Raw genomic sequence first — 27053 nt, 5'->3', positions numbered from 1 at the left:
CCAGTATGCTATTGTTATGGATCTGACATTCTTGTTCTCGTGTCAGTGGTAGAGTCAACTTTCGGACGTAACGGAAAATGTGATGTACATGGGTCACTTGTGAAGGAGAGGTGGTTTCAAGGCTTTCTTTGTCTGCGAGCGTTCTGTTACAAGTCAGGAGAATGAGAGAGAAACTACCAAGATATAATCGCCCATTCAAGTGCTGTCACTAATGTCAGTTAAGTTAACGTTCCGCTAGAAAAACAGAGTCTAACCTGGATACCTGTGGCATAGCGTGTATTCGTCCATTGAGTTGAAAAGGACAAAAAAGGAACGCTACGAATACTTATATACATTCATCTGAAGAACCGACAGTAGTTTCAGAGCAATGATTTTGTTGCAATGCCTTTTAACGTGCTTGGGGCCCTCATTTATCGTCCCTTCCGAAAGCCGAATGCAGCTTCAACCAGAATGCCCTTCCCGGGATTCGAACCGGGGTCTCAAGGTAACCAACTGATTGGAACCGAAGATAACGTTGCGAGTTGTAGAAACATTTCATATGCGTCTAGGTTTGTCAATGCGGATTCAAACTGCACATTTTCGTCGGTAAACGTTTAGAAATTGTTTTCTTCACATCACCAGTTTTCTGACACTACAAGTTTATCATTGCCACGTGATACATACTTTTTCAAAGTTCACTTCTGGGCGTGAAACACAACACTCATAGTTCTGCTCAGTGTCAGGATACTGTTACCGATAATTCCTGTGTTTAAACTCCGTCCGACCTCCCTTAAGATTATACACAAGAAGCCTTACGGAAACCTTAGCACCGCAAAGAGGATAAGTCCACCCCTCTCGGCAAGGTTTGCGACATTTAGACGATAATTAGTGGTAATAACTCCGCTCGGACGGAAGGTCTGTACAACCTCGCCATGTCAGAAAGGCGCCTGAAGCCCTGCGGTACTGATGTGTGAAATAGCTGGAAAATTGTGTGATTCTTCCCGTAATGCTGCGTGTGTACTTGATGACTGTCCATATTTGTTAACACGGACGGTGCTAACTAGACCTCACAGGGTGACTGTCATAGATAATAGTTCCATGCCCTAAAGGTGTCCGGCACTAGCGACATTCAAGCTGACTCATTTTTCTCTCAAGGACCCCGAACATTAGTGTAAGGTCACAACTCAGATACCATCAACCAAAGGCCCACCGAATACCAGCACATTGGAGGTTACGTCTAGGTCCTTTAGCCAGTGGAAGCCATACAGTTACTGTTTCCATAGCCCACTCATGGCAGCTCCTCGGATCAAAGGCCAACATGCTACTCTCCAAGCAGAGGTTGGTGGGGAAGATTGTGACCTTTTTATCCTGTGCCCCGTTTTCTGTCGGCTCTCCCCACACAAAACGGGGCATATGATAAAAAGGTCACAATCTTCCCCACCAACCTCTTCTTGGAGAGCACAACATTCGCCCTGAAAACAGCCTGACTTCCAGACTAAAATTTTTTTTCGGATTGGTAATTGACGATTTTCTGAAATACCGGGTATTATAAAAAGTACCTCTCGTCGCCAGAACAATTTAGGGAATAGAATACCACACAATTAAGTGATCAGCTAAACCCCACGTTTGCAAACCGTCTTATCTAATTTGGTGTAGTTGAAACAAAGAGGCGAGTAGAACAGTCTTCTGGCTCCCGGGATCGAACCCGGGCCCACCAGCGCACAGTCCACGCACGCTAGCCACTAGGCTAAAAGGTTCGGACCAGTTTGACCGGTCAGTTAGTGATGCTTGAACCCCACTTTTACATAGTCGATGCATCATATAATACTTAGAAAGGCACAAAAACAAAATGAATTGCGTAGTAGCCAAGTACCGTTCAAAAACTTGTTAGTATAATCAAGGAGTTTTAATCAAGATTAAACCTCCTTGGTATAATACTGTAAATATATGTGAATGGAGTCTTTTATCATGGCGTATGGCGTGCTGCCTTCGTTTCTTTCTTTCTGGAAGAGTCCCTAATACAGCTCGGATTACTTTCAACGCCCAACAGTCCAAACAAATCGATATAAAGAACACGCCTACACGACGCTTTAACATGTCAGTATGTCAAGACATACTACTTCATTACAAGTAATGATTAGACCAAACAATGTTCAAACACTAATATAACACTTACGGTATCATTGTCGGCAATGGAATGTTGACTGTCGGTAGCAGCACACTTAGTTTGTGACACACTTGTTTGGAGTACGTTTTGCTTTGGTTTGAGCCATGCATGCTACTATTAAGTTCCGTTTCCACACTTAAGTTTAAGTTCTGTATAACATCTGTAACCCTTAATTTCCAAGCAAATCTACACGGTGCCAAAATCGTATGAGCTAGCCAGAGAAGCTCCAGTCAGCCAGAAAAGGTCCAGTCAGGTACCGTATGTAACCCTAAACTGTAGTTGTTGCCTGTCCATACGCATATCCGTTCTTCAACTTCTTCTGGATGCTAGCGCATTTGTCTTAAGTTTTTGACAAGGAGTCATTGATGTGCGATATTGTTTCACTGATCGCTCAGTTTTGTCTTATCGGATAGTCCTAGTCTTCAGATACAGAAGCACATGGTAAAGGCTTTGCGTTTTCATTTTGTGAAACGTATCTATGACTTCAGCCCGGCCCTTGATTACCTTGTTGCTGTCCTCATGTTTGTAACCTTTCGATAAGATTCCCAGGAAGTCCGCTGAAGTGTTGGCTCTCGGGGATCTGTAGGGTTTTTGCGATACAAATATTTGGTCGCGCAGGACCCGCGAAATGTGAAGTGTTTTTCACCCCCATTGTGTTAAGGAGATTTTGCTCTCAATTATGCTGAGAAGTATCTGTGGGAGGAGTATCATCTCCTTATCATGCACCATACAGGCCTCTTGAAGTGCATTAAATTATGCAGTACATCGACTTCGACAGCTATTACACATTTTACACATAGTTGTCCTCACGTGGCGTGCCTTGTGCTAGGTCAGGAAGTTTCGTTTTGAAATTGCTAAAAAGCAAGCAGTTTCAGATACCATCTCTTAATGCTCCTTTGCTATATGATATATTGAGAATACGAAGCATGAACGGTCACTCAGAAAACTCTTTCACTCGTTGCTTTCTTTGAGCGAGGACATTGATCACCGATAGAAGAAATGTCCTTGGTTTTAGGGAATAGTCGGAGGGCAAGGTCAGTCTCCAAGGAGATGTCGGAAAGCAGTTCGTAAAAGAAATGGGCAGCTAGATATGTAAACGTAACGATTCTGCCTCCCAGTATCATCAAAGAGATTTAAGTAAGGCGTTCGAATTCGTGACGTGTGACCTGGATCGAGTTCAGCCGCAAGGTGGCGTTCCTATGATTCTCTTCGCGGTACCGCCCTTAAATTTCGGGGGCGTCTCACAAGAACAATGGACATGTTCCTGCGGATTTCATGGTATTATTGCGTGCATGACAGTATGTGTTCCTCTATGTAATTGTATCCAGTTTTTACAAACTGTTTCCAACCGTATATCGAGTGTCTTGTGTGTGTGTGTGGTAATACCAAGTATGTCATAGAGGAAGAGGACGTTCTTTGTCATTTGCGGTCCGTGGAAGTGGCTCGGACAGTTCCTTAGCTTTCGGCAGTATTTTGCTAACGTTAGACCACCCGGACTCTTTCATGTCTATCTTTACTTCATTGACACTTTTAGGAATATATCAGATTGCTTGGATTCGCTCGTTTTGATTTATCATTGACACTCGTCAAAGGTAAATTATCTATTTCTGTAGCAAAGAGTACCAATGTTACAAAAAATGGCGTAACCCAACAAGGGCGAGCTGATCCTTACATCTGCTTGGAGATTATACTTGGCGGGCTGCCGTCCAAGTCAAGTCAAGTGGGCCGGACGAAAGTCACGTGTCTATCCGCCGTTAGACAAATACTTACCGTCCCCGCATGAGATCGAAGTTCTGAGACGAGCCAGGTTGTATTACATCAGCACATCGCTGGCTTTTCCGGGTGTCCGGAGGAGTAAAAAGGGGGCCGTTCGGTCAGCAGCTCTTCTCTTGAAGTGAGAGGAAGTCACCGTGAATCAGTAGCTCAACATCCGCCGGCTGAATGTGAACGATAGAAATTGTGAGGTATAATCTGCCCAGTCGAACCACGGAGGTATCGATGTCGGTAGACCGTTCCACCGAGAGCTTGTGTTGACTGTTGCGGTCTGTGTGTGCCCGAACACCGCGGGCGTTCGGCAGAAATACCATGGTGAGTTTGCATGTTTGAGCGCTGGTGCGGCCAGCAGTTTGTATTGTCAACAGTAAGTCTATCCGCGATGTTTTAAGTCTCAATTCCTCTTGCTTTAAGTGCCCATCCCTCTCCATTCCGCTAAGCTTGTCTTGTTTTGTGTACAATATGAGTGACCGTTACGAGTACCGTTCTGCAATCGCGAGGGTTGCGTTGTAACTTGTACGTAAGCAGGTGTAACATGTATTACAGACGGCGCCTTGGTGTTTAACACGGGGACACTAACCACGCTCGTCTGGCGCGTTCAAATCTCGCACTTCTACAATTTACCACCCACAATCAGACTGAGACAGGGTGTAATTTAACTGGTAAACAGAGACTTTGAGTGAACACGCCACACGTACAGAGTTACGTTACCGCGGAAACTCTGTGTGTTTAGCAGTCTATAATCGTGTTTTAATTTGGACTTTACCTTGTAAAGGCGGAGTATTGGCGGTGAACTTTAGTCGGTCTGGTGTTGTTACATGTACATGGTGCTGTCGGTGCCGTGGTTTGTTGTGCTGCCTGCTTCCGTACGATTATGGGGTTTCTCTTCCCGTCTGTCACATTCATGGTAAAGGAGGTGGTTAGAACTCCAAGCAGAGGTTAGACTTCGGCCTGTTTTGGACGTCTTTTTAGTCATTTCTGTCGTTTATTTTTATTTTGTCAAGTTTTCGTTTGGCTGGCGGACAGAAAGAAAACCTTACAAAATAGAATCTCTGATAAAAAGATACCGAAGACGTCCAAAATACGCCCTAACCTCTGCTTGGAGACTAGTATGTCTAATTAAGTTGGCGCCTATAGTTTTTTTCGCGTTTACAAAATAATTGATTATCGCTTGAACTGTGCACCATGTGAAGGTCGTTGTGGTCAAGCGGTATCAAAGGTTGAATTTGTCCTGTTTTTGTTCGATAAAAGTTTCTTTGTGACGGTTTGGGTAAACAGTTTACCATTTGATATCGGTGATAGAGACATTGTCGTGGACAAAAGAGGCATTTAGAACAGTACACATAGGGATAGGAACATAATGGTATTTACTTTTTTATTGACTCTTTCAAAGGCGACTTCTTTTACTCTTTGGCAATAAATCATGGGTTCACGTCGACTGTTCCTTGTCGCATTTTAACGCCATTTGGTGAGAAAGGGACGCCATTTCTTATAATAGAATGGACAAGAAGAAACATGAACAGCTATTCAATGACAGCTAACATAAGCGTTATCGGGTAATCTTGAGGCAGATGTAAGGATCTTGCTCATTTCAGTGTGTTACATCTGTAGAGAAGGTGAATCGTGAACAAAGTGTACTAGAAAGATGTATTGAATGTTGCAAAAACTGGCGTGAAACACTTAGATTGAGCCGGATCCTTACATCTGCTTGGAGATTATTACTACATGTAGTATCATGGGTAATTTCTTGAAAACAAATTACTAAGATTAAAACGTTTGGAATCTTTTTATCTTAATGTCTGAATGTTTTGAAATCTGGAGCAGCGTCTAGAGTCGGTTCATCATGGCGCATGCGCACACGAAAGCAAATCTCGCGACACTACCGAGGTGAGGATCGTTCCATTTTACGTACATTTAAAAAAAAAAATGATTTTCTCAATATAATTTTCTTTGGACGCAAATGCCTCAAAGACCACAGTATCTTACACCAATTGATTTGCTACAGTTTTAGTCAATTAAAGTACACTTAGATCCTTAGTAAATAGTTGCCATCGCCCAAAGTGTCGAAATGAAACGTCCCAATGTCACAGGATGATGTACGAGCTAACTACCGAGCACAAATTAGACTGGGCCACGAATGTCCTTATCGCGCGAGAACTCAATTCTCACGGGATTTTGCGAGATATCGGCATTGCTATGTGAAACTTAGAACCTCCCATTACTTCGCTCGACAGTTCTACTCGAAAACTAACCTTAGATTCACATATTTGTCACGCACTGTTCCCCGCAGTAATACGTTATAACTGTCCGGGTTTTCCTGTGACCTCTATCTGAAGGGCATAGATTGCCCAGAAGGACAAGTTGTAAGATACAATCGACATTCGACACGTATCAAATTTTCACAAATGCGCCCTCAAAATTACTTGGCGAGGAACCTCGATGGAGGCCTTCACTGGAAACGCAGAGGACATGCTATACATTGTAAATGAAGTTCAAATTGTCGGCCGGATGAGAATGGGGCGGGGGTTGCAAGTCTGACGAAGCTTCATATTCTTGGAAACCAGCTAATTCTTCCACTTAGATGTGTCACTAAATGGCAATCGTATAAACGTTGCCATCGTAAAAGAAATCAATTAAGGGTTAGCGACAACATTTCGGAGGAGGTCTGTTGTTACATGGTGCTGTAGAATCTAGGTCTTTTTACGTACATTTAAAGTTTGCCATGTTGTCATTCTTTTCTCGGTCAAGGTTTTACGTGTGTGTTTGTCTTTCTTGTTGACACAACCCTCCTCCACGATCGAGAACTGTGTTTATCTAACAATGGCCGACAAGACCCAACAGCCCCCCCCCCCTCCCCAGCTTCCATAACTACTCTCCAAGCAGAGGTGGGGTGGGTTTACCTTCTCCTGGTTTTCCCGTTTCCTGACAGCCGTCCTCTTCAAGGGAAGGTTGGCTGTCAAGGATGGGTATAAAATCAGAAGAAGGTAACGACTGATTTCACCCTCTAACATCTGCTTGGAGATTACCTATAGCATAACCTTACTCTCCAAGCAGAGGAGAGGTTCCGGTTGGTTTTTGACGTGTTTTAGGCGTTTTTGTCGGGCTTTCTACTTTGTGAGAGACAAAAAAAACATGACAAAGAAACCCCGAAAAAACGGCTAAAACACGTCAAATACCAGCCGAAACCACTCTTCTGCTTGGAGAATAGCATAACCTCCCGATGAGGACAGGACGTTCCGATGTATAGATCATGGATTGATTGTGCAGCCCGTAGCGCTATCAGACTGTGTAGCGGTGAGATATCTCTCACCACACGAAACATGACAGGGCTACATATAGCTACAGCTACCGTGCAGCACTCAGATCATATCGTACACCTTCATTTATAAACACGCAGTGTAGTCACTGTAGCGTAAACCTTTTAGTTGCCGTGACTTGTTACAAGTGCTAGGCAAACACTGAGAAGTAAGCGAAGAATCTAGTACGTTTTGACAGATATTTGAGGCCAAAACGGGAGGCTATGTATATGTATGTTCACTGCTGTAGGGCTAGTACAATGGAACAACGGGAAAAGGCAAGCTGAAATCGTTTCTTTTGGGGAAGAAGTGTGTCAAGTAAATACAGCTGGTCTGGTAGAATTCTCAAGTATCGCATTATGGAACAATATGAATTGTTCCAATGTAGGGCAAAGGTACGAAGTTTAGCTAAGTATTGAATTCTGAAAGAAATGGTTATCAATGAGTCCTCGATTTTGTTACAAGAAGAAAGGGTATTGGTACGTCAAAGTTTTTCAAACTTCAAAGTGAGCTCTTACCACAGCTCAGTGGGTGAGGAGAGGCCTAGAGCGATAATCTTGGTGATCTGCACTTGCAGTTGTACCGTATATAACGTGTTAGTCTGTCCTTCATCCGTAAATAAATTACTGCATATTTACTTCTTTACTACACGACCCAAACTTTAGTATCTGCCATCGTTTTAAGAACTCTTCAGCTACCTTCCCCGGGGCATAATGGACTCTACTACCATTGCCACTTTGTGACGTAGCGTTAGTGATGCGAACCTAAACGTGACTGAACTTTACATGTTGCTCCCGTCTCTGTTCTGGTGTTACAAAGCGACAAGAAGTAGTAGCTAGCTTTAATCATGCCTCGTGGAATGTATTAGTAGCTGGGGTGATGCAGAACTTGAGGCTATGTTTAGCCTCCATAGCAGGCTCCAACGGGGCTTATAATACAATTTCTGCAGCCCAGCCCGTAACCATCAGCCAGCCTGGAACCATTTTTTAGGCTCAGTACTTAGGCTCTAGCAATGTCCTTGCAAACTTGAGGCAGAGCTGCTTGTGTACCTGTGTACGAGTTCCCTAAAGTAAATGCCGTATACGTATCCAACTGGCAAATGGAGTTTTCAACGCCATCGATAGATCAGGTTGGAGATGTATGGCTGTGTAGCAAAACCTTGAATACGTCTATAGCAATGTTAAGTGTTGGTGTGTCCTTATGCGGGACATTAGAAATGTGAAGTTGTCGGTACAGCCAAAGGATCACAACCACGCCCCAGCCCTACACCCTAAAGACAAGGTCAGCGGCCCCGTCTGAAGCCATTACACTTGTAGAACCGTATCCATGGCAACAGGTGCTGTAGGCAATCCTCGAGGACCACTCCAATCTGACCCCCGGTGCCATATTAGGAAACAGTTAATCTTCTTCTCTTCCAAATAGCTTTTGCCCAGTGGGTCATTGAACGTAAAATCTATACTTCATATTACATTAGTACTACAGTTATACCTTCATGCAATCATCAGCGATCTCCCTAAAGAATGGTACAGTGGCGCTCCTCCATCCTGTTCTAATCCCAGCTCCATCCTGTTGATTTTCAAAGTTAGGGTATTTTTTCCAATTTTTACCCAGCAAAGCCTGTAATTTTACTCAAAACTGGAAATTTCAGATGTAAAGCTGAAGTAGCAGGAGATGACTTCCATTATGTCTGAAAAAGGCAAAATGCAACAGCCGCTCTCCTTTTGAGAGGTGTGCGCCCCGCTCCAGACCTTCCCCTCGCCACACGTAGCCTGTGCCTGGCACCCTCCCCCCATCCTGCTGTATATTTCTGGGGAGATCCCTGAATCATTATAGTATATATCGATGAGATTAGATGGTAGTTAAGGATTCTAAGCGCATACAATATGTACAAGCGTATGGGATATGCAATACACGTACTTGCACAAAATTAAGTTCAACATGTATCAAAATCGCGATGCATGATATGGTATATAGCGTAGCATTTTCTAATTTAGCTTTGTACATGAAGTTATGTAAGCAACATGGGCACATCTGCAAACATAGAACTTTGGGTATAGATAATTCTCAAATTGATAATTGACCATAACTTGACCACGACTTGTAGCAGATAAAAGACGATGGAAAGCAATTGATGGTGGCTCATATGAGTAGACAATATATGGCATGCGGCGAAAAAAATTATGATGATGAGCGGTATCCGTCCATCTCTAAAGATTATTGTAGCGCTCTATGTTATGGACGTGGGCAACGTCGACGTATAGCCTGAGTGTCATTTTATAGTTAGCTTACCTGGGCTCCTTGGTACTCTTTTGAGTTTTATTGGAGTACTCTCCCAGTAACCAACTAGAATAAACTACATGTAACTAGGATGACACTCAGGCTGTTTACTGTGAGTGTGACCTAATTGATTGAAATCTAATTATTTGCACGGTGTTAATTGCGGAAACTTTTCTATCAATCCTCTTGTGCAACATGTGTACTATATATTCTCCAAGCAGAGGTTTAGATTGGGGGGGGGGGGGGCTAGGCTAAAAATCCCGGCCTCTCCTACCCCCCTCCCCCCCTCGATCGAAACTAGCTTGGAGAATATCTACGATACTCCGTCTATATCTGCAATATTACAGTAAGACCACTCAGTATGATTTGGACCCCAGTCTGGCGTCTTGGCACGTCATACACTGATTGTACAGATGACTGATGACCACACTCCGCATACTCCACTCCACTATTCCCGAGCACTGGACCCAAATCCGAATAAATCCTGACATCATATCGATCAACTCGAACCAATTGTACCAAAACTTTTCCTCTGATTGAATTGGCGAGGAAAATTTCATCTTCTCAAAATCGTGAAAAAGATGCAATTTAAAGTTCCGCTGTAATTTCAGGTCAGACAAATGCGATTTAGGGGAACAGACTTATTAGGTAATGAAATGACTGAATTACAGGTTTGCGTAGCAAAACCTTTGTTGGATCCGTTGGCATGTGTAATGGTCGCCATCTTGAATTGTGACGTCGCAGTGTCGGCATAGCATTTTATTTGGAGGGATCTTTTTTGGGGTCGCTGGCATTCTCTCTATTTCTAACAATTCGGCACACAACTATCATACATTTAACTCAAATAAAAAAAAGATCAATACCAATTCATATTTATAAAAAGACCCCGTAATCGCTAAACTAACAAAGCAAACCTGAAGTATATGTAGCACAAATAGTTAACTCTAGTTTTGCTGTCTAATTCGTCTACTGTGACGTTCTTGGTCCGTGATCATATACTACAGACATAGACGCCATTCGGAAAGAGTGAACCCCTCTCCTAGGCCTTCAGCTCTAGCGGAAATCTTCTGTTGTCCTTGCCTTAACCCGGCGGCTCTAGGTGCCAATTCAAACTTGTTGAGTTGTTAGAACGTGTTTGGCAGAGGTAGAAGATGCGTATGCCGAAATTAGAACAGCAAAACAGGGATAGTTTAGCCAGTTCGTTCTTAGTCCTTTTGGGCGAAGGAACCTGTGTAGTGATGCTGTAGCCTAGCTTCAACAAAAAGAAACCCTCTTTCTTAAACAGACCATTGGATCTGACAAGCTACACCGAGAGAGTAGATAAGCCCAAGAAAGTGTTGCCCTCTAGCCTTCAACCTGTATTCATGGGAAAGTAATACCCACTTTACAAGGTTGAACGTGCTCGGTAACATTGCATTTTGTGTCTATCACTCTGTAAAAGCTTTTGAACCATCCCCTAGTCTATGTGAAAGTCTTTTCAACCTTGTAACCATTTCTTACAGGGTTCAACATGCGTGGTAACGTTGCGATTTGTGTTTATCACTCTTTAAAAGCCTTTGAACCATCCCCTAGTCTATGTGAACGCCTTTATAACCTTGCAACCACTTCTTACAGGGTTTAATATGCTTGGTAACATTGAGATTTGTGTTTATCACTCTGCAAAAGCTTTTGAATCATCCCCTAGTCTATGTGAAAGCCTTTATAACCTTGTAAGTTATAATCATTTCTTACATGGTTCAACATGCGTGGTAACATTGCGATTTGTGTTTATCACTCTGCAAAAGCTTTTGAATCATCCCCTAGTCTATGTGAAAGCCTTTATAACCTTGTAAGTTATAATCATTTCTTACATGGTTCAACATGCGTGGTAACATTGCGATTTGTGTTTATCACTCTGCAAAAGCTTTTGAATCATCCCCTAGTCTATGTGAAAGTCTTTATAACCTTGTCAGTTGTAACCACTTTCTTACAGTGTTCCACGTGCTCGGTAACATTGCGATTTGTGTTTATCTCTTTGTAAAAGCTTTTCAACTATCCCCTAGTCTATGTGAAATCCTCTAACCTGTTTAATCATTTCTTACATGGTTCAACATGCTTGGTAACATTGCGATTTGTGTCTATCGTTCGATAAAAGCTTTTGAACCATCCTTAGTCTATGTGAAAGCCTCTGTAACCTTGTAACCGTGCTACATCGCATGAGAGGCAGGGCAGAACAATGCGGCAGCTGGCGGGGGAGATACGGTTTTATCAAGGCTTGTCGGCGGCAAGTTTACGGCTCTAGTCACGCGACTCGTTACGTCATGTCGTCTTACAAGGTTTATATACAAACAATTTTGATGCTTCGTGTTTGCTCGTCGGTTTACAATGCAATCATAGCAAGGTATAATGTAGAACTGGTGTTGAAATTAGAATGCAATGGATGTGTTGTTACAAAACCAAGCTAGAAGAGAAATTTTCCTGATGCATATGCCATTATATAGTCTAAGTTTTCTCTAACCACATAAAGTGTGCGCCATGCAATGGAATGCTATAAATATACATAACTAGCGGTATATTGAAAAGTAAGTTGCAAAGAATAAGCAATGGGGTCACTGAAACTGGTGAAACACCTCAAATTCGAGGTCATAAACAATTCATTTTTTTTTCTTTTTCTTTTTGATAAATGGCGACGATGTACGATCTTTCCTTATCGTCTAGGGCACAAACGTCGACCGTGAGAATTTTTGCAGGGAACTTGTTATAGAGGTAAAAAGGTTGTGGTGGGAAATGAGAAAGTGCGACCAGCTTTAATCATAAAGTGAAATGTCCATGACTGGCAGTACTGACCCCCCCCTCCGTATCTGTCACTTGGTTATTTCTCAACCCCCCTCCTCAACCCCCCCTCCCAGTCAACGGGAATGACTAACGAGTTCTCACGTAAACAGCGCACGGCTTTCCAAACAACGATGTGAGACACCAACACACATCAATCTGGGGGACAATATTTGGATGCGGGCGCCGTTGATAGGTGTGGATACTGATGGGTCTCAGTGGTGTTGTTCTAGCCACATTTCTGGAGCTTGACCACCTCCGCACTGACCGGGTCATCTGTGTTTTTCAGACTCAGGAGTACTCTCCAAGCAGAGGTTAGGCTCCGCCTTGTTTTGACGTCTTTTTGAACGTTTTTGTCAGGTTTTCCCTTTGGTTGTTGGACAAAAAGAAAATATACATAGACCTGACAAAATTTTTAAAATTTAAATAACTCCTTAAAAGACGTCAAAAACAAGGCGGAGTCCCTCCTAGCATCCGTCGCTTTTTGGAGAGTGCCTTGGAAAAGTCTTCTCGGTCAGGACTAAAACCAACAAAAGGCAACATAGAAAATAAAAGGAGTCTAAAACCGGACCCTTCCGCCATGGCAGCACAATTCCCCTTATAATACATAGTTGCAGTTTAAAAGAAGAGGGCCCAAACATTTGGAGAGGAAAGCGACTGCCAGATGGCCTGGTTGGAGAATCCATAGCTAGAGGTAGACTGTCTTGATGAAGCGCCGTTCATCTGCACAGTACAAACAGTATTTGCAGTAAAATTTGTCATATTTGCACAATTCATATTGACCGTATCCATCGCTTTAGGTGAGCCCCCCTCTCACTGGACCCGCGGCACGCTGGCGGCGTCGCTGCGGCCGAACGAAATGACAGAGCGCTCAACAAACTTTATCGACAAAAAACGAATGTTTTTAAGCTTTGTGTGTTTTGTAGTCTTTTTGGTCATACTTGTACGTTTGTAAGTAAAGGGTAACACAAATCCAGTTTAGGACGCAGCGACGCCGCCAGCGTGCCGCGGGTCCAGTGAGAGGGGGCTTTACTACGTGGGCGAACATGACGTGGGTTTGTTTTCCTGTTGAGCGCGCGTTTGTGGAAATAAACCGGAAATGGTCTGGCTGAAATGCCGGAGTCACCTGGAATATCCCCAGGTAAACATGTCGTGTTTACACATCGTGTGTCCCCGATGGGCTGGAAAACACTTTGTTGTTGTCAGGAACAGGTAGAAATTGAGGACAATTACTCATCAACACTCACACATACATCATAGCCTCTACCAGGCTCCGCGGGATGGCTGGAAAAATAGTAGAAATTGGCCGTAATAGAGTGAATAGTGTGCCAAGGGAGTTAGCTACGGAGAGAGGACAGTCTGGATGGCAGACTGTCCTCTCTCCGTAGCTAACTCCCTTGGCACACTATTCACTCTATTACGGCCAATTTCTACTATTTTTCCAGCCATCCCGCGGAGCCTGGTAGAGGCTACATACATCACACCTTCACTGACACAGCATCAAGTATAAGCTAAAGCAAAAGGTAAAGCAGTCATCCTCAACTGAAGTGAAGCATGATGCTTTTTCAAGTAGCTAGTGGTGGTGCAATGCGGCTCGCGTTTTTTTGGCAAGCACACCGGGTCACCCCTTCTCTTGTCGATAAGTGTGTTGGGTTCTTTTACACATCAAGTATAGGGAGGAGTAAACTGTTCCACGTTTTTAAAGCTTATCCATTGATTTACTAGCCTAATGCACAGACCGTCTGGGTAGCTGGCTACTTTCTCTTTCTTTTTTGTCTGTCATGATTTGTGATGTTTTCTGGTCGCTTGTGTGTTCTTCTACTCTGACCAAGCTTGTAAAGTACGCCACCTTCAACCACCCCACACCTCATATGTACAGAACGAGCTTGGCCATACCAAAACACACGGCCCATAAGATAAGTAAAACCTATACCTCAACTTTTATAGAGTTGATCAGCCATCGAAAACCTACACATGTAGCCTCTACCAGGCTCCAGGTGTGGCTGGAAATAGTAGAAATCGGCCAAATAGACACTTAATATACGGAGGAGTTGGCCAGCCCGGGATACAGTTTTTCACATGCTAGCTAACTATGATTTACAAGGTTTGAGTTTGTCTTCACACAGTGCGCGCTCTTTTATTCCAATATTCTGAAAACATCAGGTAGCTATGCAGCCTGCTGAAAGTTTGTCCATCCTTCCTTCCTTTCCCGACTTCTTTGATGAAGACGAATCCTTCATAGTGATGTTTTCAATACATGTGACGTTCACACATCCACAAGTGCGACGTATGATCTATAGCTTGGATGGAAAGTTGACAGGAAATTAGCCAAAGATAGCTTTGATATAATGAGACTTGTCATGGAGGCATAATCTTCAATTTTCTGCAGACACATTCAAACCTTTTGGGACTCATACTCGACAGTGAAGACTTATGATCACTTATGTGGAATACAAATTTGTAGCATCAGATGCAAGCTTTCAAAATAGTGATTTTGAAAGAATGTCGAATATTTCGTGTGACCTGTTAGCGTCTTTCATCGAGGGATTAAGAGGGAAAATAAATATGATTATTTTGGCATATTGATATGTGTTAAAGCAAACAAGCTAGGTTTAGAATAAGTGTGACAATCTGGAATCACGCCAGGTATACGCCGTCAAGGTGTTCGAACTATAAGTCATACTGTTTGTAAGGAATAGAGTTGTAAAGAAAGGGGGTGTCAACAAAGTCTTTCAGTTGATTGTCAGTCGCTGCCATATGCCATGCCATTCCTGCCGGACTAACACAAACAAACATCCCCGTGACAAGTTAAGCCCCCTCCCCTTGACCCACGTCCTCGGGCCGTGGTACTCTAACCCTGTTCTAGTACTGACCTAAGGCCAGGCTTATTTGATTGTATGGATGGCATCATCTGAGCACACCAATAGTAATGCGAGCGTGCGAAAAAAATGGCTAAAAAGCTGCCCTCATTATTGAATCTATAAGTGGTCAGTAAGGCCATACTGGTTTGATTGAATGAATGACATCATCTGGGCATCCCAAAACTGATGCGAGTGTGCAAGAAAAAAGTTGCATTCATTATGAAATCTAAGTGGTCATTAAGGTTGAACAAATGTCTGAAGACATGTGAATAGAGCATGGTATACCGAACAATATTTTTTTTGTTTTTGTTCTTTCAAATCTTTGCTTTTATAAGACTTCACTCATTGGTATCCAGCTCCGATATTTTTTGGGGGGCAATTTATGGCATATATGTACTATATTTTCCACCTGCATTGTACGATTTAAGCTTATTTTAGTAAACTTGTTTATTGGAAACGGACAAAGATTGATGAGCGCGTGGATGTCATCCATACAATTAAGTCAAAGTGGCCTAATATGTAAGCCCTAAAACCCGGGGTAGGACAGTCGGTGGCTTACCAGTCCTGTGTCAACACACACCGAGTCGCCGTGTAGCTGAGATCGCGGCCTGGTGTGACCCCGAGCCGCCCGCCCTACCTGCTCACCGGCACCGACGCCTACGTGATGACATAACGGCAGGTTAAACACACCTGGTCAAGGGTTATCTCACCTGTGAACGCCAGGTAAAGGTGTGAACAGCGCGACGCCAATTAACGACGCCAAGAGGTCGAGGGCGGAGGGCAAAAGTCAATATCTACCAGTGTTCGACTGGGCTGCGTCAACATTTTTTCGGGTTAGTCTGCTTATGCGTTTGATTTCTGGATTCCTAGCTTTCTTATACTGTTCCCTTGATGAAAACTTAACGTAAAATCTAATGAGTGTCTCTGAAAGCAAAAGTTTGTCGTTCCGCCCCATTTGGTTGTCTTCTTCTTCTGACGGGTTGACTGAGACTTTTATTCCTTGTGTGACTGTTATTCAGTCGCATTGTTTGCTGAAAGTCACTCGATACAATCGCTTTATTTGTGGACCAATCCTTAATGGCGGTTTCTTGTCGCTTGTTGTAAATATGATTCTATTTTTGCTGCTTATACACAAATGATAACGTTACGTTGGGCCAACCACTGCCCACTTTTTTAGCAGGGGTCCCGATAAACGTGAATCCATCTAAAACATCCAGCTTACTCCAAGCTTAGTTCCAGCAACTCAGCAGAGCCGTCTGTTTGCTTGTTTTCCTACTAATTCTTCGCTCGGTTAACCTTGCCTTTTAGAAAAACGTCCAGTTCTTCCTTCAGTACAAACGATATGACTTATCTCCACACACAATGGCCCGTTACTTTCTCGGTGCGTGTCTCACAAGCTCTCAGGTATCTGTTTCTTTGAAAACCTGACCGCCGACAATCGGTGCTGACATTTTTGTTTAACAGCCTGCAACAACAAACCCACACTGGCAGACATGCTCCAGGGGAAGTGAATAGGCCTTTTCAAACACCGCCTGCATATGGGGATCCTCATTGGCTTAATTTTCCTCCCATGCTTTCTATCGCTTCTCTAAACATCGCCGTTCGAACTTGCTGGTCTTACTTGGTCAGGATTAGTACGTATATCATCGCAGCACTCTCTGATTGTAGAGAGACAGCCCTAGAAATGTCAGGTGGTCCTTACTAGATTAATAAATCTCCGTGTGTAATGGGGCGTGTGGAGGGAAATCTAGAGTCTTGGGAAATCTGGACAGGATTGATGACTTGTTGATCTGGGAATGTGACTGTGGGAGAGACTCTTTCATGTGGAAGGACGCTAAAGGAGGGGAGGTCGTCTTTTGACGTCATGTCAGCTTGTACTTTCCGCTGCATTCATGACTGTGATTCTGAACGCTTCCCGTAGATAGAAAGGCGTTTGATTTGTTTAAGGTAGGATTATTTAACAGTAAGAATAAACCATTTTCGCTTAGAAAACAGCAACTGAATGTACTTCCCACTGCATTCATAGTTGTGATTTTGCACGTTTCCTGTAAATAGAAAGGCAACTTGTTGATAGTAGGATTATCTAACTGTAAAAATAAACAATTTTCGCTTAGAAAACAACAATTGAGTGCTTTGCCTTACTGGGCTGTAGTATTTACCACTCTAGCCCACTTGGTGGTCTACTTCTGTGGATTTGAACACGTATATGTACAACACTAGTCCATAAAAAGCGCATTGCCTGATATACTAGAAACTTCGAATTCACCCTGCGCGAGAAAAGCGTATTCTGAATTTCTTTCTCTCACCCTTAATGCAAGAAATCAATCTACTTATTGACACTTCGTCTTATGGATGAATAGGCCACGGTATGTTGTTTGTGTGGTATCATATGATGTTGTATCCGAGAAGTTGTAAACAATAATACGTAACTATTTCAATCACCTTTAAACTCAACAAACTTGTATGCCATCAACCACTGTAAGTCAACCTGGTCGTAACTTTCTCACTCTCTTTTTTGCCACTTAAAGTTTAAGAGTTATTCATCACGTTTAAAGACAATGCTGGCAATGTTCTATAGTTCTTAGTGCTGATTACCGTGACGTAAGTACCACCCAGGATTTACGAAAACCCTTCGTTAAACAATCCAGAGACTTTTTTTCGCTCGGATGACGCTCGAGATCTCGAGTCGGGTGGCAGCCTCTCTCCTTCTCTCCTTTGTTCCAAGGCCGTATCTCTTACTGCGGGACGTTTTATCAGTCATGGCGAAAGAATTCTGCGAATGTCTGAGACAAATATCAGAGTTTTTGTTTCAAACACTAACAACCTTTTCCCGCTTCTTGTTCACAGGTGCCTGAAGTCTGGCGTCCATTCCGCTTGAACTGAGGGTGGTGAAAAGTGAAGAACTGTCGTCCCTGTAAAATCTACAAGACAGTACATCATTGCTGGGCTGAGAAGAGGACATATTCATTCCACGAAGGCTTCTGGGATGTGAACTTACCATGGCACAATTACAAGGTACCCAGTACAGGAGATTAGTGTGGATTTTGCTCGTGTGCGTCCTGAACATTGCGGACTGTTCTAGCTCCACGGCGCTCGGACGCCGCCATCTTCTTTCGGACGATGATGACGCCTCGGATCACACGATCGCCACCCTGACGGACTTTTGGCAGCGCGTCAAAGCTGCTGTTCAGGACACAGAAGTCAAACTGGACGACACCTCACCAACAGAACCGCTGTTCGGTAGAGATGACGCACCGCTCGACCCTCCCCCTCAGACCAGCGCTCTCGCAAACGACATCGTCACACAAATCCTCTCAGCCGTCGCCCATGGCAACGAGCAGCGCGTAAGCAACGAGGACCTCCTGTCCAACCTGACGGCAAGAGTCGTCAGCATCGAATCTGAACTTGCCCGTGTGAGGAAGGTCAACGACAGACTGCAAGATCAGGTCCGAAACATGACGTCCATCAAGAAGGCGTCACGTGACAAGCGCAGACGACACCACAGCTCGGTGGCGCGACTTTCCCGCGCGATTACCAGACTGCAGGGCGAGCTGGAGAAGGAGAAGCACCGCGTCAGACGGTACGAGGAGGAGTTGGCCTTCATGTCGGAGAGACAGGAGCGGCTGGAGGGCAGGATCGCCGAGATCACGCTCATGTTCCGCGACCAGCATCCGATCCTCAACCCTGACCCCTCCGTCAAGGTCAAATCCGCGGACGGAGGATTGTCGGCCTCACCTGAAGGAAGTAGCCAAGACAAGATGGAAGATAAGAAGGACGGCGACGCTCACGAAGAAGACGAGGACGACTATTACTACGACTACAACGAACACACGGCAAGAACGCCGAAAGAACAGTAGGAAAGTACACTACCCGTCCGTCCTGCATATAGCAAAGAAATTATAAGAAAAATGATGCTATTTAAACATTGTTTTCACTCCGTCGCTAGCCGTAACAGATTATGTTCTGTGTTTGGCACCTGTGGCGTCAGAAGAACAATTTGTATGTAAAAGGTAGATAAAAATCGACAGACACTTCAACCTGAGTGCTCCTCGGTGTAAAACAAAGTGGGCTCGACGTTGTACAAAGATATTATCGTGAAACTGATGTGTATCTCGTTCCCAGGACGGCGTCTCGTGACCAGGGTAGTTGTCAGACCCTCCGTCGTAACTGTACATGTCTTTTCGCGCCGCAGCATGCATTTGTGAAATGATATAGTCATCTTCTGTGTCAGGCAGATATCATGCATGAAATACCTCCAATACAGCCCGTGCAAAGTGCAAAAAAAATATCATGTTTCGGCGACGTGTATCGCATTGATGTCACGACTTGTCAATGTACATAGGGAACAGTAACTTAGTGTTCAACACCGTCTCTCTATCGCCTTCACTTAAGGCCCATTGTCCACTGGGTGGAGACCGTACAGTGACCAAACAGTACTCTCCAAGCAGATGTTTGACCCCGGCTTCTTTTTGACGTCTTTTGGGGCGCTTTTGTCGACGGACAAGAAGAAAATGTGAAAAAAAGCCCGACAAAATGCCAAATAAATAAAATACGTCAAAAACGAGTCGAACCTCTGCTTGAAAGGTACCAAAATTTGATTTGTATGACCTATAACTTTATAAAATACATGAATATGATTCATAAAAAAAGTTTGATTTGAATGGCAACAAAACACTCAAAAATTACAAAATACAGTTCTTTATCAACAAAAGTCTTTTGAACTACTAGTGAAAGTTTTGGTCGCTGGACGGTCGCCGCTGCAGTAGAAATTGGTTAAAATGGAGGACATAAGCACCTATTGAAAGGCAGAACGGTATGGCAAGTTTAGACGTGGCCAGTCACGTCCTACTTAGTGCAAATATGCGTAAAGGACACAAAGAAGCTTGACCGCTTCGGAACCGCATAGCCTTTCAAAGCGTCCAACCGAACAAAGAGAAATGACATATTCTATTGGTTCCCATTCGTCCGTGTAAAAGGGGAGGTAAAAGTGAATAAATACAGCTTATACGTGAACCGAAGCGTGGCCCCTTTTTTTGGTCGGACTTGTCAGTATCAAGTGTGGAGCACAGTCAGAGCGATGAAAGACTGTCTTTGTGAGACTGTGAGGTGGTGTGTGAAGAAACTGACGAGTAGACTTGACGTGTGGGGTCTGATACTGAGAGACCTGACACTAGCCTTTGTGTACCTGTTGTTAAACTGGTGCGCTGATGGTTAAATGTGACCACCAGTCAGGTTAAGTTTGTGGTGGTGACAAGTTTCCTTGCTTTAGTGTTTATTTGGTGGTCCCGAAACATTTTACTGACTTCTTTCAACTTCAGGTTTGTATCACGCCCCCTAGGCCTTCTGAAAAAACGGTACATAATGTAGTTTCATCCTTGATCTAGTACCTAAAAAGTACAGCCTAAATGGTGACCAAGAGATTGGGAGAAAAAACAAAACCGCCTTCTAGGCGAAGGTAATAAAAAGGGGCAAAATTATGATAACGACTTTCTCAGAACATAACAGTCTAGTATAGTGGAATGTTTGTTCACTGAAACCTGACCTAGCCTGCAAGTCTGCAGCCTAGTGCCGGGGGGGGGGGGCAGACTACTCAGTCGGGTAAGTCGACTTAGTAGCATTGTAGGGTTAGCAGAAATATGAAGGACAAAAACATAGCACTCCAAAAAGCAAAGTTTCGTTTTTCGTAATATATAAGGCTCTTTGTACACAGCCAAGTGATTTATTCTACCGACGGTTCAGTGACCATCTGTCACCTTCCTCAAGGCAATTCTGACTGGTTCACTTTGCACTTCAGCACAGGTGTCGCTGCTTACAGATTCGTTTCCAAACGCAACGTATTTATAAGCAGCGACACCTGTGCTGAAGTGCAATGTGAACCAGTCAGAATTGCCTTGAGGAAGGTGACAGATGGTTACAGAACGCCGGTAGAATAAATCACTTGGTTGTGTAAAAAGACTGTTTTTATTCAGTGACTTACCAACCTGATGAAACTTCTTACGATATGCGACATTATCCAGTGCTAGTATCGTCCCATGTGTCATGACTCAAGTTGCAGTTTCTGCCGCTATCGTTAGAGGCCGTTTCTGACAGTCCCGGTGGCATGTGACGTCAGGAAACGGAGATCAGTAGAGGGGATATCGTTACCCAGAAGTGATATTCGTAAAACGAAAAGATGACATTTTAGGTTCACATCTGTCTCATGCATGGGCCCTGTTGCATATGACGTCACTACAGAGCTCAGTAGAGAGTGTATCGTTACCCAGAGGTGGTTCCATCAACAACAACAAATAAACAACATGTCAGGAGGATGAACAACAGAAGCTATCCCATCAGTGACAGGCTTGTTGAGCGGTGTGGGTGGCGCAAGGTGATGTTAGGGATGTTCTGACATCTAATTAACAATGTGGACTCAGGTGTTTCTTCTCCTTCTATATGATCCTATATCACTTTATAGTAGAATGTAGTTTATACAACGAAGAGAGAGCTGAGCTTTATAAACTTATGCAATATATGTTTCCCTTTTTCATACACCTTAGCAACACAGCAAAGTTCATATTTCTAATGTCTTTAGACAAACCCTTGATTATAAGCACATCTGTACCTATATTTACACCATTATTAAGAGGTGAGAAGAAGCCAAATCCACGTAATTATTTGGCTAGTGCTAGCTTGTCATCGTATATGTCTCAGAATACACGTGGTTGGGTCCATATCGCAAGTGTGTCAACAGCAGACACGACATATTGTCGTACGATACAGCCGTATGAAATGATGCTGCTCCCCTTCCTACAAACCGATTTACTCTTACTTAGCTACTGTCTTACACATTGTCTCAAACTTATAGTATCAACAATCATAACTGCTTTGTCTCAAATGGATCTCAAATTTCTGATAATCTACAAGGACAGATCTGCATGTTTGAATTCGGTTCCTTTCGGACAGAGACGGTCGAAATGTTTCCCATCTCAAACCTTGACCTAGTTAAAATGAGGTTAGCAGAGATCGTGAGATCGCTGTTTACGCGTGTCTCCCCGACACAAGAGGAGATCTTCCGTGGAGGATGAATTTGACTTGCTCCACGTTCAAATACCTTCAATACGTCGTGATCTCAACAAACTTCAGAATGAGGGTCAAGGTCTCCCTGAACAAGTGAAGATCTTCGCGTGGAAGATGGATTTGACGTGCTCCACGTTCAACTACATTCCGGCCGCATCATGATCTCAAGAAACTAAAGGGGTTAAAGGTCAAGGTCTACGATCCTCTCAAACACACAGCCGTACAGGCATCGGGCCTTTCTTTGGATCTACATTATGAATACACTTTTTTTCACAACACTATTCACCACCACCAATTTTCACAACCAAGATCAAAATTAAATTAAAAACACAACATCACAATCATTCAAAGCAATTCTTGAAAGTAACATTACAGACGAGAGACAACATTGTAAACAAAACTATCACATTATGAATATACATCTTAGATTATAGAACTGATATGCTAGATAGTATATATGGATTTGAAAATAACATTCTTATCTTTTTTTGACCTGCCCTTATGCCAATGGGGCAAATATTTTACAACTAGGATAAAACAAAGGAAGTTCTACTGCAGTACCAAGAAAAGCCGTTAGAGGGCAATGATCTCGTTATTTCTTTGATAGGTCAAGGCCTAACGGAATATCGAATTCCATGACGATCCATTCATAGCTTCTTGAATTATGCTGAAAAACCGTAAACAAACACCGTTATACCGTTAAAACGTTTAATATAACCTTCTTGGTGATTGTGATAAAGGTTTTCATTCACTGATCAGAGCTGGGCCCCATTTTTCGCCTCCCTGTTAATTTAGCGCCTCGACAACCTGGTCCAAAACTATCCTCCAGGGCGCTCTAGAAGGAGGTGACCGTCGGGGACGACAGAGAAATTCTTGGCAGGACAATACTTGCCCGTAGCCAGGGGGGGTTCGGAAGAACCCCCCCCCCCCACAGGCTTGAAGGTCCACTTTCACAGGCTTGAAGGTCCACTCTTTAATGTTCAAGATTTTTTCAAGGCGGACTTATTTGTATCACCAGCAACGCCACAGAGGCTAGAATCCTAGAAAAAACTTTGTCTCTGACTTTTCGTCTGAAATTCTCTCAAAAACACAGGAAATGCCCTTTCAGAAGGTTCAATTCTTAAAATTTTAAACGCTCCAGGGTCCAATTTGTAACTTATTTGTATCACCAGCGGAGCTGGAATCCTAGAAAACTGCTAACTTTGTCTCTGATTTCTTTCTTTGAAATCCTCTCATAACACAGGAAATGTCATATCAGAAGGTTAATTTTTTTTTATTTTCCTGCGGCGCTCGCTGGTCCCTCAAACATTAAAAAGAACCCCCCAATCAAAATCCTGGCTACGGGCATGCAACATCACAGAGTGGACGTCCTTAAACCTGGTCGAAAGACAGACTGCTTCGAGACAGACGAGTATGAATATAGCTTTCTACCTTCATTTCTACCTTGCCCCCCCCCCCCAAAGATCTGGAGGTCATAGGACTAGGTAGGTAGGTTAATTCAACCAACCTGCATCGATCGACCCGTTGCTACAAAGCGGTGCCCGTGAAAAGGGTTAAGACCTGAACACCTTGAAGTGGGCCATATCTACTCTGACCACCACTACAGTCGCAAGACCTTAATCCACCTTAAGCCCACCGCCTGAGAAGCCTTTCAGACGGATTGGTGTCAAGATTCCGGAGCAGTTCAGATCTATATTCTTCAGAGGAGAAACACACAGGTGCAATGTGCAACGATTTGATGCAGTTCTAAAGTGATAACATGTTGCCTGGCATCTGTCGCAACCGCCAGGCGTTTAACATGAGCTGCGCTAATACTACCGGACATATGTCGGTCTACATGTGAGTTTGAATTATAGGAATGTATGTTTGCACACAGACTTGCTACCTCCGTGAATATGTAAATACTTTGCGTTTGGGAACGCATCTATAAGCAGCGACACCTGTGCTGCAGTGCAACGTGAACCAGTCAGAATTGCCTTGATGAAGGTGACAGATGGTCACCGAAACGTCGGTTGAATAAATCACTTGATTGTGTAAAAAGATTCTTTTTATTCAGACTTGTTACCTTTGCCGAAAAGGTAATGTTTTCGGTGCCGTTTGTTTGTTTGTTTGTCTGTGTGTTTTTGTTGTCAGCATAACTCGAGAAGTTGTGGATGGATCCTTATGATATTTGGTAGGTAGCTAAGGGTCGAGAAAACAAAGATCAAGGTCGATAATGGGCCTCCTAGTGTCTTGCTATGGTACTGCAGCAGAACGTCCGGTTTTGATATCTCGTGCTCTGGACATGATATGGTCATGATTATGTGGTGGTGCGTGGTGTAAGTTTGAGCCCACTAGCGGCCTTCTTGGAACTGCAGGGAGCCGAGTTTATTTGAGACTTTGAAAATGAGGGGTTAACGGATCGTCATGATTTTTAGTATCTAGATAGCATTCTTTTTTTGTTGTTTAGAATGCATGAGAGACAACACAATCTCAAAATACGCTATCCTTATATGCTTTGACCATGATATTTACTTCTTTAAGTTCTTAGAAATGATTTATGAAAGCGAAGACATGAAAAGTTTCACTCGATGCTCTGTCAACAGGATGAAGCCAGTACTGATAGCGGATATGTGATGTATTTCAAGACATGTGTAAGGATTATCCAAACATTTGGATACAAAAACGTTAAGCCATGAAAGGCTTTCTCTACAAGACCAGGACTGGTGTGATAGGCTGTAATCTTCAAGGTGAACAAACAGACCCGGAGTTACCTTCAGCCCGGGGAGACTTCGTGTGCCAGACATCGCCGTACTGAGCTGAGCCAGCTGCCAATGCCTGCCGATAGCTACATGTAGCTGTGTGCCTAGTGTTTACCTCCGCAAAAAAAAGGAAAAAGAGGAGGCAATTGTGTACGTGTGTGTGTGTGTGTGTGTGTGTGTGTGTGTGTGTGTGTGTGTTTGTGTGTATGTATATATATGTGTGTGTGTGTGCCTGTCTGTGTGTGTGTGTGTGCGTGTGTGTGTGTGTCTGTCTGTGTGTGTCTGTGTCTGTTTCCACATTTTGTGGTCAGCAATTCCTGCCGATACTGCTAGCGTCTAGCTGTGTGCCGAGTTTTTACCTCCACAAAAAAAGAGGAGGTACTGTTTTCTCTCTTTCTCTCTACCTCTCTCCCTCTCTCTGTCTCTCTTCTTCTCTCTCTCTGTATCTCTCTGTGTCTCTCTCTGTCTCTCTCTTTCTCTCTCCGTGTCTCTGTCTGCGTTTCTGCATTTTGTGGTCAGCAATAACTTAAGAGCCTCTCGATGGATTGTGATGATATTCTTATAGGTGGTGGCAAGACGAAGGTCAAGGTGAACTGCAGCAGAATATTTCTTGTTTGGATACATTTGGGGCGTGCGGCTGAGAGACAGAACGTAATGTAGAGCCCCTGTCACACATTCAGGATCTTCACGGGGGTAAAGACCTGCATGTAGTACCGTAAGGCCCCGGTCATTTTCGTCGTATGATTGTCGTACGATCCCAAAATAAGACAGTCTTGGGACAGTCGTACAATATTCAGCGGTGTTGTGTGTTTTTTTTTTTACGAAAAAAAGCTTTTTTTTAGATCCTTGTCGGCGGCCTGTTCGTCACAGTCTGCTTGAACATTCTATGACATCAAAAACGACGACCTACGACAGAAAAAAACGGCAGAAACTTAGACCGTCCTGCTGAAAATTGTTGCACAGGGTTTCTTTCGTCCGTTCCAACTTCTTGAATAACTCAACAAAAATTCTGACAGCCCTAAAATGAATTCTGACAGGCTGCCACGCGTTGTGTTCTCGATTCTTCCGGAACATTCCAATTTCTGAGTTAACATCTAACCTACAGTGTAGTATAACAACCTTTCAACCCCCCCTAGCGACGAAACGACACGATTAGACCTTGTCCCTGTATATCTCTCACCTTTGGTGGGATTATGTTGCTTGTTTTACAACTCAGGAACGCGTTTCCCGTGAAAAGTAATATCAGAAAGTTTTACATGGCAGCTGACAAAACTTACTGTACCGTAGAAGGTGTAACCTGGTGTAATGGTGTTGTTTTAAGAACCGCGCATACCAGACTAAAGACTGTGCCGTACTGAGACCGCCTGTCTGTCAACAGTTCCTACTTTTAACCTCACGCCAAACTGCCGAGGGTCGCTTGAAATGACCATTTACCAGCGCCGCCGAGAAATTAGCCACAGCGAGTTGAAGAGTATGAGTTAACGTAGAACGGGAGGTGGCGATAGATGGGCGGTACATGAAAGAAACAGCCGGAGGGGTAACACACACAGACATCGGGAAAGCCGTTAAGATTTGTAACGGTTATTTTGTAGCCTGTCATCGCTTACTCATATCTCGAACCAGCTGTATTTAACTTTTGTAACGTATATGAATCGTCATAGTAACCTCTTGCTTTACACTTATATCTCTGTCCAAGTGTCCAGTTTACATACATGTACACCTGTACATACACCGGATTTGTGTAACCCCTGACTTCATAATTGGAATCCCATACAAATATAAAATTATGACTGAAAAGACAACAAAACGCACCAAAAATATTCGTTTTCATCTACCTAAGAAATTCGTTGAGCGACCTGTCAAATTGTAGGACGCAGCGTAACCATAAATGATATATGATTTGATTTTTCTCTTATCTGACCTTATAAAAATTTTATGAAAGAATTATATTTTCACAAGCGATGCATTTCATTGCATGTTATGGTGGGTCACGTTAGGGTTAATAAATTTCATGTCAGAAAACATTTTCATGAGTTGGACGTTGTCCAAAACAAATGTCGTTGGATTAACGGCCTAATTTACTTTTGTTAAA

At 43.4% G+C, this 27053-nt stretch overlaps 1 protein-coding gene across 4 annotated transcripts in view; it reads left to right on the top strand.

The window, feature by feature from the left end:
• The window catches only part of LOC136426601 (uncharacterized), a 76781-nt gene extending 56604 nt beyond the window's left edge, over positions 1-20177 (top strand). For 3 of the 4 annotated variants that reach the window (XM_066415279.1, XM_066415276.1, XM_066415278.1), the window contains exon 2: positions 18012-20177. In XM_066415279.1, the coding sequence (XP_066271376.1) occupies positions 18164-19021 (858 nt within the window). In that variant the 5' untranslated portion in view covers positions 18012-18163 and the 3' untranslated portion in view covers positions 19022-20177. Of the gene's footprint in view, positions 1-3925; positions 4235-18011 lie in introns of those variants that run through there. The other variant, XM_066415275.1, reaches the window with a different exon arrangement.
• The last annotated feature ends 6876 nt before the right edge of the window (positions 20178-27053 follow it).

This window comes from Branchiostoma lanceolatum, chromosome 2, assembly GCF_035083965.1.
Source record: "Branchiostoma lanceolatum isolate klBraLanc5 chromosome 2, klBraLanc5.hap2, whole genome shotgun sequence".
Classification (NCBI taxonomy): domain Eukaryota; kingdom Metazoa; phylum Chordata; class Leptocardii; order Amphioxiformes; family Branchiostomatidae; genus Branchiostoma; species Branchiostoma lanceolatum.
This window is presented reverse-complemented; position numbering and strand designations above follow the sequence as displayed.